The sequence below is a fragment of the Chamaea fasciata genome, unplaced genomic scaffold, assembly GCF_029207755.1.
Source record: "Chamaea fasciata isolate MVZ Bird 193981 ecotype frontalis unplaced genomic scaffold, bChaFas1.0.hap1 SCAF_2, whole genome shotgun sequence".
Taxonomy (NCBI): Eukaryota; Metazoa; Chordata; class Aves; order Passeriformes; family Sylviidae; genus Chamaea; species Chamaea fasciata.
In genome coordinates, this window is record NW_027094087.1 from 91,421,153 (window position 1) to 91,435,044 (window position 13,892).

General features: G+C 41.0%; 1 protein-coding gene across 1 annotated transcript in view; it reads left to right on the plus strand.

Moving 5' to 3' along the window:
- The first annotated feature begins 3,881 nt into the window (after positions 1-3,881).
- ANKRD10 (ankyrin repeat domain 10) overlaps positions 3,882-13,892 on the plus strand; it is a 37,257-nt gene continuing 27,246 nt past the window's right edge. The window contains exons 1-2 of the mRNA XM_066176759.1: positions 3,882-4,171; positions 10,018-10,170. Of these exons, the coding sequence (XP_066032856.1) occupies positions 3,971-4,171; positions 10,018-10,170 (354 nt within the window). The 5' untranslated portion in view covers positions 3,882-3,970. The remainder of the gene's footprint in view (positions 4,172-10,017; positions 10,171-13,892) is intronic.

Genomic DNA, 13,892 nt, shown 5'->3' on the forward strand with positions numbered 1-13,892 from the left:
CCAATAAAGACTTCAGTTTAAAAAACATATCAAATACTAAAATGTCTTTATATAAAACAGAAAATGCAAAGAACCTGAAATGTTACATATTACGGTGCCCCTTTTCTTCATAAAAGTTTCTAAATCACAGTTTAACTCATGACTGTCAATTTCTTCAATTATGCCATGTGCAAACAGACCATAATAGCAGATCAGCAAACCTACCATCTAGAAAGAAGCTAGAATCACAAAACAGATTTATATTTTATGAATCTGATCTTTTGCACAGCAAGATTGTTGAAAATGTCTTTAAGATATGTCTTGTTCTGTACAGAATCTAGCCACAATAATGATAGAGAAGTACAAAAGAACAAATTATAATGTAACTGAAATTAAATGTTAAAAACCCCAGGATTTCTATGTCCTCAGTCTCACAAGATATGACAGTAGTTAAAGATTTAATTTCTGTTAAATTTAATTAACTTACAAAGTCCAGTGCCAAAATATTTTAAGGAAGTTGAAGGAAATGCAGAATATCAAAACATACACATTTTTACATTTATCTGGATAATGATTCACATTTCAAAAAATAGAGAGACAAATGTGATTTTACAAGTCATATGCCAACTGCAGACTGATTAAGGAATCAATCTCCTAGAGAGCATGTGCTGTACTATATTGGAACTTTTGGTGCAGATCACTAGCACGGAAATAAAAAAGATTGACCTCATAACAAAGAATTTAGTCACGAAACAAGACATACCAGAGTTCATTTCCACATGCTGAATTCCTGCACAGCATTGTTAAACCTCTTCCCCTCTCTGCATTCTCCTTCCCCCTTTCCAAAAGAAATGCAGTGGTAGTTGTGTACCTTGCAGGAATTACTAGTAGGTAAATGAAGTCACTGTCCATAAGGAAATTAGCCAGACCCCTGCCGTTGTCTGCTGTGGTAGTTTCTTTATCCCTGTATGAGATAAAAAACACATGCAAATCTTGAATATTAATCTTCTCAAGGTCAGGAATCTTTAATTTTTGTTCCTCTTCACTACAACTCACATTCTTTATATTTATTGTCTTTTATGACAGTTGTAAACACTATGTGAACAACTATGTCAGTGCTTACACACTACACTATAAAAAACATTGCTTTTTTCAACCTGGGAAACCATGTTCTTTAATACTAAACATTTTGGTAAGGTCCATTTTTATGACATCAACTGTGGTATAGGTTGGGGGTTTTTGTTTTGGTTTGGCTTTTTCCTTGTTTGTTTTTGGATTTGTGTGGTTTGGTTTGGGTTGGTTTGGGTTTTTTAAAATTTTTTTTCTTTCAATTGCTCCATCATATAGGATCTGCATTATTTAATCCCCAAACAAGGCATGCAGATATAAAGTGTTAGCATGTGCCTAGCTGTACATGAAAAAAAAAAATCCCCATAACCCAGGATCAGAAGTGCTTATAGGATGATGAACTTTCAGAGCTTTTGAAAACAAAGGCCAGGTCCAACATAAAATGGACGTTTTTGTAAGGCAAAGGATAAGGGACTGAACTGAAAGTTGCTGTAGTTGAAAGTACTCCCTCCCCTGGCCAAAGCATTTAGCTTTACCGTGCTTCAGTGCACCATCTATAAAAGGGCTGATTTGTAATCCATCCTCCTTTGCACATTATTCTGAGATCTATAACTTGGCAGCATTCTAGAAGCTGAAGTGATACTTTATTTTGGTGAATATATAATAACATATAGGGGATACAAATATTAGCTGCAGTAATGCCTCATGTTAAAATGCTTTGCCTGAATATTCATATCACAGTGTTATGTTTTTTACCTCAAAGCAGTCTAATTAATTGAGCTTCCTACCACCACTCAGGACAGGATTTTATTACTCCCATTCTGCAGATTAAAAAAAAAAATTAAATAAACCTTTACAGTTTAAATAAAAAAAACACAGTTAAGGTTAAAACAAAAGTTTCAGAAAGCAAGATTTCCATCTTCATATTCTGACTTGATACAGCCATAAAAATATAGCCACATTTCAAGTTAATTATTTTTATGAATTTAGAGTTAAATATCTTGATACCAGACTTGTGTTTCTAGTCTTAAATACAGAGAGCTGTATGTTATTATTTGACTGTGCAGATCAAAACAGAACTCTGAGAACATCAAAAAAAACAAAGATGTTTCATTTTGCTATGATTTTTGCTGTCTAAATCTACGGGTTCTAGCTCAGGCCATCCCTGTGATATTTTAAGGAAAATCTTAAGCCAAAACTCCAGTTCGCTGTTGCAACAGCTTTCTGGAAAGGACCTTCTCTACATGAGAGCAGCATAATCCAACCAAACACGCATTCTTTATTATAATAATATTTATTATTCCTTTCCACAAGGAATGAATTCCTTAATCACCTTCTTGAAGGCTGAAGAAATTGCCCCATATGCTGACTGTCCAATTCCTTTTGTAAGATTTTAAAGATGTACAAAAAGAGTACTGCCCATGGCATGCATATGTCAGAGGGGTGTTGGGACATAAGCCAAAGTGCAGTTCTTCCTGCGTGCAGGTGTTTTTCTTTATGCTGGAATCTTATCTCTGAGCACTGGATACTGAACACACACACCTTTATATATGCCAAAATGCAAAGAAGCCAAATAAATGGGAGGAATGCCTACAGAATCACAATTTCTTAGAAGTCAGAAGTCCTATATTAAGAAAAAGATATTTCACAGTTCTCTTAAGGATCAATTTAGCCTGATGTTAAAGAAAAGCTTTTTAAATGCCTGCGTCTCTCAAGACTTTTAAGAGAAATTTATTTGTACCTTCTTTGCCTCAGAAAATAATTCCTGGTTTGCACTGCTTAATAATGATTACTGAAAAAGGAATACTCCTTGATGCCCAGACAAGTTGTGGATGCCCCTGGAAGTGTTCAGGGCCGGGTTAGATGGAGATCTGAGCAACCTGGTCAAGTGGAAGGCGTCCCTGCCCACGGCAGGGGGGTTGGCCGGTCCCTTCCAACCAAAACCATCCTACGCTTCTGTGATTCCATGATTTTCAGGGACATGTGAGCGTACTTAAACAATTGTACTCTTCATTATCATCAATTAAATTTTACCGGGGTCAGAAAATGTCGTTGACAAATACTTTGGAAAGAAAACAATTAGGAGCAACGAACAGAAGTTTCCTAAAAATTCTGCGGAGCCATTACTCAAGGTTTTCTGGTTGCAATTTAAAATCTGGCATTGTCATTTTAACCAGACATTGACAGGGTTATCCTTTGGTTTGCAATCCACTGAGCAGCACAAACCCATAGTTGACCTCCGAGTGCTGAAGCTGGCTTGACAGCACGTCCGTGGTGTACGGGAACAACCAGCACGGCAGCCGGTGCCCCGCGGCTCAGCGCTGCCGCCGGCACCGATTCCCTGCGGACGCACGGGCCGGCGCTGGCACCCGCGGCGCCGGGGGAGCTCCAAGCGCTGCGGCCACACCGGCCCGAGGCGGCGGCGGCGAGAGCGCTTCTGCCGCCTCCGACAACGGAAAATCGGGGCGCGGGGCGAGGAGAGGGAGAAAAAGGAGCGGAATGAAGGAAGGGGAGGGAGGGCGGGAAGAGGGAGAAAGAAGGAGAGGATGAAAGGGTGAGGGGAGAGAGGGAGAGAGAAGGGAAGAGACGGCGGGAGGGAGGAAAGACGAAGTAGACGGAGAGAGGGAAGGAGGGGCAGGCGCAACGGGAGGGGGAGGAGGAAGGAGCCCGCACGGACGAACGGACGGGTGAAAGGAAAAAGGCTCCGCCGCGCCCTGCTCTGGGCTCCCTGAGGGCCGCGCGGCCCCGCCCCCAGAGGGGCGGAGCTTCGGGCGCGGCCCCGCCCCGCTGCCTTTGTGCCGGGGCCGCGCGCGCCAGCCGCAGTCGCCGCCGCTTCCCGCCAGGGCAGCGCGCGCCTGCTCCTTTTTCCCCTTTCTCCCTCCCCCATTCCTTCCCATTCCCTCTCAGCGCTCTCCCGCTCGCCATGTCGCTGGGAGCCGGCCCCGAGGCGGGCTTCTCCAGCGAGGAGCTGCTGACCCTGCGTTTCCCCCTGCACCGCGCCTGCCGCGATGGGGACCTGCCCGCCCTGTGCGCGCTGCTCCAGAGCTCGCCCCGCTCCGACCTGGCGGCCGAGGATTCCTTCTATGGCTGGACGCCCATCCACTGGGCCGCGCACTTCGGCAAGGTGGGGCCTGGCTCAGCCGGCGGCGGGAGCGGGGGTGGGAACGGGAAGGAGAAGGAGGGCGCGATTCCCGCTCGCGCGGCGCCATCTTTACCCCTAGCGCGCGCTGTGCCCGGAGGCGCCGCCGCCCCCCGCCTCCCTTTCCTCGCCGCCTCCTGCCGCTCCTCAGCGAACCGGGCGGGACGGGAGCGGACAGCCGTGGCGCTTGGCTCCGTTCCTGTCCCCGCGGTCAGCGAGGCGTGGGTGGCGCAGGTCACGGGGCTGGCGGCACCTGCCGTCTCGGCATCACTCATCCCACCCCCACTGCCGGCAGCAGCCGCCCCTCTCCCTCTGCGCTGCTTTCCCGGGTGACAGCGGCGGCCCCGCGCTGACAGACGGCACCTGGGCCACCGGCTGAGGAGGGAGTGACGAGGAGCAGCCCATCCCCTCCGGACACTCCCGGCGGACACCGGCCGTGCGGGCTGAAGGCACCGCCGCGGCGCGACCCCTTCCCCGCCCTCGGCTGATCCTCCCTCCCGGGGCGCTCCGCGCTTTGTCTGCGCCGTCTGGTCGCCATCCGTGTCGTCCTCAGGCTCCGCACCTGGAGACCGCTGTGTTGTGGTGCCCGTGTTATGACAACCGGCTCGTTAGGAGTTTGGGCAGAAGGTGCTTGTTGTGCCTCTAAGGCGCTCCTCTTTTGCCTTCGGTAGGAAAAATAAATTGCGGTTCATACGTGTGGAATTTTCTGCATTGGCGCCGTTGCACTGCAGAAAAGACCGAAACATAAGAAGTAGTTACGCTCACTTCACATCTTAGAATGAGTGGTATTCTAATTTCTTGATTTTTATGTATGCATTTCCTTTTGCTGATGCAGTGAGTATCTCCGACTGTGCAGGATTCCAGCCTAGAGGGCTAGGATCTCTTTTTTTTCCTCATTGATTTGTCTGAGTTCAGAATTCGAGAGGCTTTTGTTCTTGTTCTCCCTCCCATTTCCCATATACTTCTATTTGCTTATTGGTTGTGTGCCAGTGGAAGAAGATTGATGTACTTAAGCACTTGTCATGGTTTATAAAAGGACGTTAGGAGATGGTTTCTGTACGTTATGTGATCTTATCTGCAGTTGCTTCTTTGAGAAGCTTTTAGAGGCAGCTTTAGCTAAGTTGTCTTCCAGTCCTAAAACTGAGCAAAACAAAAAAACCCCTAAACCCACAAAATCCAAAATGTAAAACAGTCTTATCTGTTCAGAAAGGAGCTAATAATCTGCACTCTGGAAAAAGTGGAGTGCCTTTATTTTCCTTGTGAAGTACGCCCGCAGAAAATATCAAGATACTGATTGACCTTACAGTCAGTTTCTTGTCTGTGTCTCGTAAGAATTTGTTCTCAGTACGAGCTTCTAGCAGTCTGGCTTTTGCGAGGTAGTGGTTATTGGACTATCAGATATAGGTTTTGGATTGTGAGTGTGTTGTTTTGTTTTTTCCTTTAAGCGTCTTCAGCTTTCTGCTAGCCATCCTAGGTTGAGTGGGCTTCTGTGTGCATTCCAGTTTCTGTTGAAGACACTCTTGCAGAAGTAGCAAAGGGAACAAGTCGGCCTGCAACATCTTGTGCTTGTATTTGCTGTATTCATTCTTAGGTATGGGCAGAATTTGATGGGTGGTGGTGTTACATATGGGGGAATCTGTCAGATGAAAGGAGACTTGCAAAGGTGACATAGGCTGTAAATGGGTTTTATAAAATTTTGCATACATGTTTTTTTTTTTTCCTAAAAGCCATCAGATCTAGGCAGCAATTTATGAAAGTTATTTACATACTTTATAGTCTAGTTGTGTTCCTTTCTCAGAGCCAAAGACTGCACAATACTTTGTAAAAGTTACAGTAGTGTAATTGGATCCCAAACTCGACTGGCTTTGTGTTTGTGTGGCATAGTTACACTTGTACCTTTCACCGGTTGAGTGTTGCCAGCAGCGACACAAGAGCTGCTCAGATGCATGTCTTACATTCGTATTTATGGCTTTTTTGTTTCCCAAATTCACATTCATCAAAACAAAATGGAAAATTCTTCTGTTTCTCCAAGGACCACAGTTTCCAAATGTTAATTTTTGAAGTGTTTATTAACAGTTACTGAACAGGTCTCTTTCTCTTCACTTCTTTGCTTTTCTAGATTTTTTGGGATTTTCACTTGTTTGTTTGTTTTCTTTTCCTGGAAGAAATTTTTTGATGACAGAACTTCATGTCTGTCTGATATAGGGCCAACTAGTAACATGGTCCACCAGACACGTATTGGTTCTCACTGCAGCTCTGTAGGAGGCTGAAAACTGATTTAATTCTTTTCTGGAACTACTTTTAAGCAATGAAATCTAAGCCAGTTCATACATGTGCTCAGGTGTGTGCCTGCACACACAGCAGGAGTCCAAGTTTGGTGAACTTCAAAAAGAGTTTTCTCTCCCTCTGCCTGTGGCTGACCATGGAAGATGGCTCTTCCTTCATCAGGGGGCAGTACAGAAGAATTTTACAGGAAAGCTGTGTAGAAGTACATTCTTGCATGCAGTTGTAGGTATGCTTCAGGAAGGTAGCAGCAGCAATGGTCAAGTTGGTTATAAATGAATATGTGAAAGAGGAAAGGTGACTTGTGGAGGGGGGCAAATGCTGGTGTAACACCACTACCAGTAAAAATGGGGTCTCTTACAACTAAAAGTGAAAACACAGAGTTCTTGAATAACTTACTCTAAAACATACTTCTACAGCTTGCAGGTCATACTTAAAATACCAGCAGAGTCAATTGGAGGTGATGGATATTGCAGCTCGTGTTTCTAGTTGTAATGTCTGGGCATTTCATGACAGCGTAGACGTCCTGTTAGAGATAGTAGTAGCAAGTGCAAATTTAGTTGCTGTGTTGAGTACCTGTGGTGGAGTTTGCATTTTCAGGACATTCCCTGACTGCAGAGAGGTGCTTGTCTCCTGAGATGTGAATTAATTCCCATTAGAGTTTCTGTATTTTAATTTGAGTTAATTATATAGTGCCCTAAATTACACTGCTATTCCATAGATTTCTGAGAAGATGGGTCAGAATGTAAAAATGCTAACAGTCTAAAACAGCTACCAGAGCAGTAAAAAATACAGGGCTTGCATAAAAAAAAATGGATTTTGGTCTTAATTTTAATTCACTTTGCTTTGGACTAATCTTAATTTTCTTTTTAATCACTTGCAATTGAATTTTTATTTTCTCTGACCACATCTATTTGCTTGTGCTCTTCTGCTTTTGTTTTTTGTCTTTTGACTGTTTACATTATAGGAAGCGAAACAGTAGTAAATATGTTCTGTTTCTTTTGGAACAAAAGTGGTAGAGATAAAAATGCCTGTCTCTTGCTTGGTATTATGCCAGTGTTATGGCCTATGTGGAGGGCCTGTCTTTACTAAATCAATTTAACCTCTGCTTTAGGTTGGAAAATATCCACTGTATTAGATTTAGGTTATTTAATGAAAGTGGACTTGTGTGTCCTGATCTCAAGCACAAATGATCGAGTGAGGGATCGTTTTTTGTCATGTTGACTTTTCCTGTTCATGGATGTAATTCATCTCATTCTTCCATATTGTTGGTAGAAGCAGGTTTTTCTGACAGCCATGATACAGAAGATCCACACTCAAGCTTTTAATGGGATGAAATGTTGTATTTATTGTTAAAGCCCTATGACTCTAAAGTCAGAGTATATGGGGAAAAAAAAAGAAAAAATAATGTTTAAAAATAAAGTTGCATGGATAATCATAGTGTGTGGCCATCTTAGATTTAAACAGTTCAGGATAGTGCTGGTGAATCAGTTTCTGTGTTTTTCCCTTTTCAGTTGATGGGCTATAATATAATGCCTGTCTAATTAAGGAATTCTTTCAGCCCGGTGCCTCTGCAGGAAGTATTATTCTTTCCTGAAGTTGTAATGCTTGTCTGGAAGTGTTTTCAAATTAACTCTATTAATAAAGTCTATTGTTCTAAAAGCTGGCTGAAATGTATTCTTGCCTTCAGTTACCACAGATGAACCTCTTGGTGTAGCTGGAGGAGTGTTTTCCATCACATGACTTAGTAATAATTGCAGTGTTACAATTTAATTAATAATTAGTAAGGATTTACAGCAGTGTTACAGGTGCTAACATGTGAACATCAAGGACGGTCTAATATTGGCAAATAGAAAATGTAGTTCAATGTTAGAGTTAGTGTTGGAGTCATTAATTTTCTTGCACCGATTATTTGATGTGACTTTTTTTTTCCCAACAAAAGTGCTTGTTTTCTTTTGGAAAGGTACTTTGTCTTTGGCAATGTTGATGTTTATGGAACTAGATTCATTAATATGCAGTATTCCAGTTAACCTCACTCTTCCTTAATGCAGTTAGTGAGTTCATGGTACAACAGTGTCTAACCTTAACTCTATTCCACTCCAAAAAAATTTTAAAAAGGATAGGGTTCATATGTGTCTGCTTGGATTATATGAAGGAAGGAAACAAATGAAGTTCACAACATATTTGCAAAACTAATATAAAATACTTCATTACAGTGGTTGGTATTTTTATCTCACATGTGTAATTCAGTGGGGTCAGGAATTTACAGGTTAAGAGAGGCAGAAAGAAGGCTGACATACTGCAACAGAGAAGAATGTTATAATCCTGATGTTGGTGCTTCTATCTGAGTCAAGCTGCCAGCCCACATTTAGATGATTTTTAATTGTTCCTTTATGGACAGCCTATTCCACAGCTGTGGTGTGGCTGATGTTTTCTTTAATTGTAATTCACTGAGGCACCCACAGATTAGTTTTGTATGAACCAATGCCTGAGCTGGTGTAAGGGTCTTTGTTTTGCTGCTGCGATTGTGTGCAGTATTTGTTTTCTACCCACAGTAAATGGACGCCTAGACTAAACTGTTTATTTCAGCCTAGTGAGTTCCTTTTCCTATCAACAAGACAATGTTACTGTGTGACAGGAAAGGAGTGTTGTTGTGACTATTTTTGAAAGTTGAGGTCATCACCGTGGTTTGCCTAGTTTCTACAAATGAGAAGTTATGAACCTTTAAAAATAGTATCTGGTTATCTGACACTTCTGGTTAGTATGGTAGGAAAAAAAGGACAGGATACAGTTTGACAAAACACTGCAATTTTTTAAAACAAAAAAGGCTTTTATTATCTTTGTGGTGCCACAAACATGCAGCCTGTTTTGTTTTTAACAGTTTCTTATCTGAAATAACAAGAAAATGGTGGAATTAATTTATTCTTTTTATAGATTTAACATATTATATATATTGTTAAGTATTAATTTTATTTAAGTATTAATTTTATTTTTTTTACTAATCATCTGTCACTCCAGGAATGCATTAAAGGAATGAAAAATCTTATGTTTTTCTGATATAGCTTTCTATAAACTCTCCTTAGAGTATGAGTCCAGCATCTATTTATCTCCTAACAACACTTTTGTTTTGGCAAATGTTATCTAATAATATCTGGTTAGTATGTTTGCTGGATGAGAACTCTTCCCCACCCCCCTTTTTTTTCCTCCTCTTTTTCTTTCTTCCCTTTCCACGCTCTTAACAAAAGTGAACTGAGTATCTCTTGTAGTTAGGATTGAGGTGTTTATGTCCTCTTTCCTGAAATTAAAGGTGAAGTTCAGTTTTGGAGGTGAGAATTAAGTACTTCTCAGGTATGATCTATGACCAAATGAGGAAGGAATGGAAAAGGGGGGAGGAAATCCAAAATTTCATATTCTGTCTTGTTTTTCATTCATGTAGTCTTACTAGTAAGTTGAGCTCTTCTAGGTTTTGTAATTTATTTAGCACATGCTAATTGTCATAGCACATCTGTGTAACGTTTTTGGTTTTATTTTCCCTCATGTCTTTAAAGCTGGAGTGCCTAATGCAGTTAGTAAGAGCTGGAGCTTCTGTAAATGCCAGTACAACACGTTTTGCTCAAACACCAGCCCACATTGCTGCTTTTGGAGGACATCCACAGTGCCTGAATTGGTTGATTCAAGTGGGGGCCAACATAAACAAACAGGTACGGATTAATGTGTATTTCATGTGTGCATATAGTTTTGCAAGGAGTGTCTTGATACCTTTTTAGGACATGTATGATCCTTACATTAACATAGAGATACTTTATTTTTGGCATCACCTGAAGTCAAATGACTTAATGATCAGTTATAGGCATTTTACATTACAGTGGAGATAGGACTTATAACTGTCCTTTAAGCCTCTAGGGGTTTGGAGGATATTTGTTTTAGGAACTGACGTTTTGCTGCTTCTTGAACAAAATGGTAATGTTGCCTTGGTATTGGCAGCATTAGCAAATACTCTGGTATTGTAGTGCTGCAGTAGGGGCAAGAAAAGACTAGTGAGGAACATAATACTTACTAAATATGCTAAGAATTGAAAAATTTACCTTTACCTACAGAACCATGAGACCTTCGTGGTGCTTCATGATTTACTCATACATCTAACTACTAGTAAGGGCTACCTTGATTTATTTTTAGGTGTATCTCGTTTTATGTTGTTTTTCTTTTAGATTATTTCTAAAGCTTTTCTAGTAGATTTCTGATAATAGATCAGAAACATGTACTTTACTAACAAAGAACAAATGGCTGATTTTTAAAATTTCTCTTTTTTTTTTTTACTATAATTTTCATTAGTTTTACATGAGTATGTAATTTATGTGGTAGCAGAGAGTGAATTAATATAGCAAAGTTCCTGCAAAGGACTGTTGTACTCTGGTACAGTAACAGAATCGATGCTTAAAAACTATCATATTTTTGAAGAAAATGTTTGAAGTACTGAATGAATCTATTATGTATGCTGGGCATACATAACATCCTTTCTAATGGTAATCAAGTATTTTTAATAATATTCTGTGAGAGTAATTAATACTACAGCATATGCTGTTGTTAAAAGCTGTGGTACAGCACAGTATCCATAAAATGTCTGGCCTGTTAAATCTTGCATCATACTTTTCTTAAAATATTTAAGGGCCAGACTGCATTTTATATGCAGTAGAGTTAAGCTAAGTCTGCTGAAGAACTAAAACATTTGCATTTCTAGAGTTTGGTTCTTTTATTTTTTTTAAGCTGTGCAAAAATAAGAAATGGGGAAGTTTGTGTTGAGTTTTCAGAAAAGAAGTCTGGTGCATTGAGAACAGCTGTGAGACACCAGGAGAATTGTAGAAACAATGAAGGTGGCTGGATGCAGAGGCTATAGATGGCATCTTCTCCTTGATACCTGACAAAAGTAACTTATCAATAAGTTATTGCTGCATAGTGGTAGAACCTTCAGAAGAGAAAATACAAGAACTATAAATGCATCTGGAGACCAGGTAAGAATGTAAAGAAACGGTGATTAGAGAGGAAACATGGCATGCACAGAATAAAGATATACAAATAACTGCTATATGAGAAGAGAAGAATGAATGAAAGTGAATGAATGAGAAGAATGAAAGTTTCCAGCTATGAGGATAAAGAGAAGAACTGACCAGTGAGGTTGAAATGGAGTTGAAGAACAAGCTTGATGTCCTGAAACATGATAAAGGGGGGAAATAATCACATGTAGTAAGTAAGGTTGTAGCAAAGAAGAAAGTAGCAGCTAGCTCCCAGAAGAAGAGAAGAGTGTGGAGAGATCTCTCCATGGGCTGAGGGCAACATGCAAATGACTGTAAAAGAAAGCAGAAGGCACTATAATATGCTGTTAAAAATGGGCAGGAGACTCATTCCAGCTTAAAGAATTACTAAGGCAAGCCAGTGACTCAGGAGTCTGTATGTAGATGGCTTGTTGCCAGAGCAAATGGTCCTCCATGTGGCCAAGTTTTCAGATAGTGATGTTAGTGTCCTGTAGACTTCTAGGGGCAGACTTGGGCAGTGACAGACCACAGACTCAACAGAGATGGGTACTGAGAGCTGACCCTGTGGGTGCCTTGTATGTCCTTAATGGTAACACTTGAATGTAGTAACATTTTTTTTTGCCCCCGCAAAATACTAATTGAACATATGACCAGAGGTATTTTAGACTCAGTTCAGTGATAAAATAAGACACTTCTGGTTAATTAAAATGGTAGTAGAAATAAAAGAGGCTCTTAAGTTCATAGGATGCAACTGGTCAGTCACGCTTTTCACGTGTGCGAGCCCTGAAAGCTAGGCAGTGTGCCTTGGTGATAACTAAAGCAGAAAGCTCATCCCACAGATAGTTGGAATGTTTCATACATGGCTAAGTAAAGCATAGTGCATGCTTTGCTATCCCCAGTTCCCTCAGCTGTTTGTTGAATTGCAGTCAAATTCTACTGTTCTTGTTTCATTTGAATTCCTTAAATGATCTCAGTTCCTTATTTAACTTGCAAGCACTTTCAGGTGGTCATCTGGGGTTTCCACCCACACTTTTGAGCTTTTGGAGCACTATTTCCTGATGTGTATTTTGTTTATTCCTTCCAGCTCGCTGACTGATGCTGTACTCCAAACAGACATAGTCACTGGCTAATGCTTGTGTGAGGACAAGTGTTCCATGGACACTGGATACAAAACACATGCTGAGAAAGATCTGGGAATGCTTGATATTTAAACTAGTAAACTTGTCCTTCCAAACTGACTTCTGGTCATTGGCTACAGACTAACCCTTCACTTCTGGAAAAAGAAAAGGATAGCTTCTGAAAAGGAATCCACCCAGCTCTCAGTTTTACTGTAAACCTCCGGTACTCAGTAGAATTTGCATGCATGTTGTCTCATATCTGCCCTGAGGTGTTGTATTGTAGCTCATGCTGCCTGCCCTGAAGTTTAGGAAAACTTAAAAATGTCTTACCTCGTTGCTGGTGACAGTTGCCCAGGACACTTCTCAGGCAGCAGCAGTGAAGGACAAATGCTGAAAACTGCTTGTCCCAGCTGTACTTGGCTCCCCAAATAAATTCTGTGAGTATATCTTGTGATGCCCAGCCCTCTTATATAACTGTATGTGCTGGCTAGAGTCACATCTGTCTCTAATCAGTGGGCAGTTCTTTCCCCCTAGGATCACCGTATAAAAATGCACAGGAGGAAAGCTGAAGTGCCAAGCAATGGTCTGTTTCTACCCAGCAGTGGATTCAAGAGAATGTCTTTCTGATTTTTCTTTTTTTTCCCCTCAGCGGGCTGTGCCTGCTAATGGTTCTTAGTAGTGTGACTCAGGACCTGCATTTGGCTGTCTGCCTGCTCTAGTTCACTGTAACAGTGCAAAGCAATTATCCTGCTACTTTTCCTGAGGATTTTTTTCTGATGTTTTATACTTGTCACTACACAGATTGATTCTGGGCTGTTGTACATATTAACATCAGATAACGAGTACTTTCTGATTTAGAAAACCATTAACTTAATTTAAATATATTTTCCCTCTAGCCTCAACCTATTAAACATTACTATTGTGTGTTGCCTTTGTTGATTGGCCATAAGTGTTGTGTGACCTGTCATAAAGAGAAGGAAAAGAAGTACTGCACCCTTAGAGGGGATGCAACTCACTATTCATGCAGTCAGTTACCATCACATGGCAGTGGTGGCAGATAGTTTTAGGAGGATTAGACTACCCATAGCAGCAAGAACTGTAAACAGTCTGATATCCTTGGTGGAGAAGAAGAAAACATTCTTTTGCTATATTACAATTGTTATTTTAAGCAACAGTTAGGACTAAATCCAGATAAAAAGATCCCACCAGTTCTCATTTGCACTCAAAAGCCTTTTTAGCAGAGGAGAGACACTCAGTGTTCTTTAGTTTCTACTT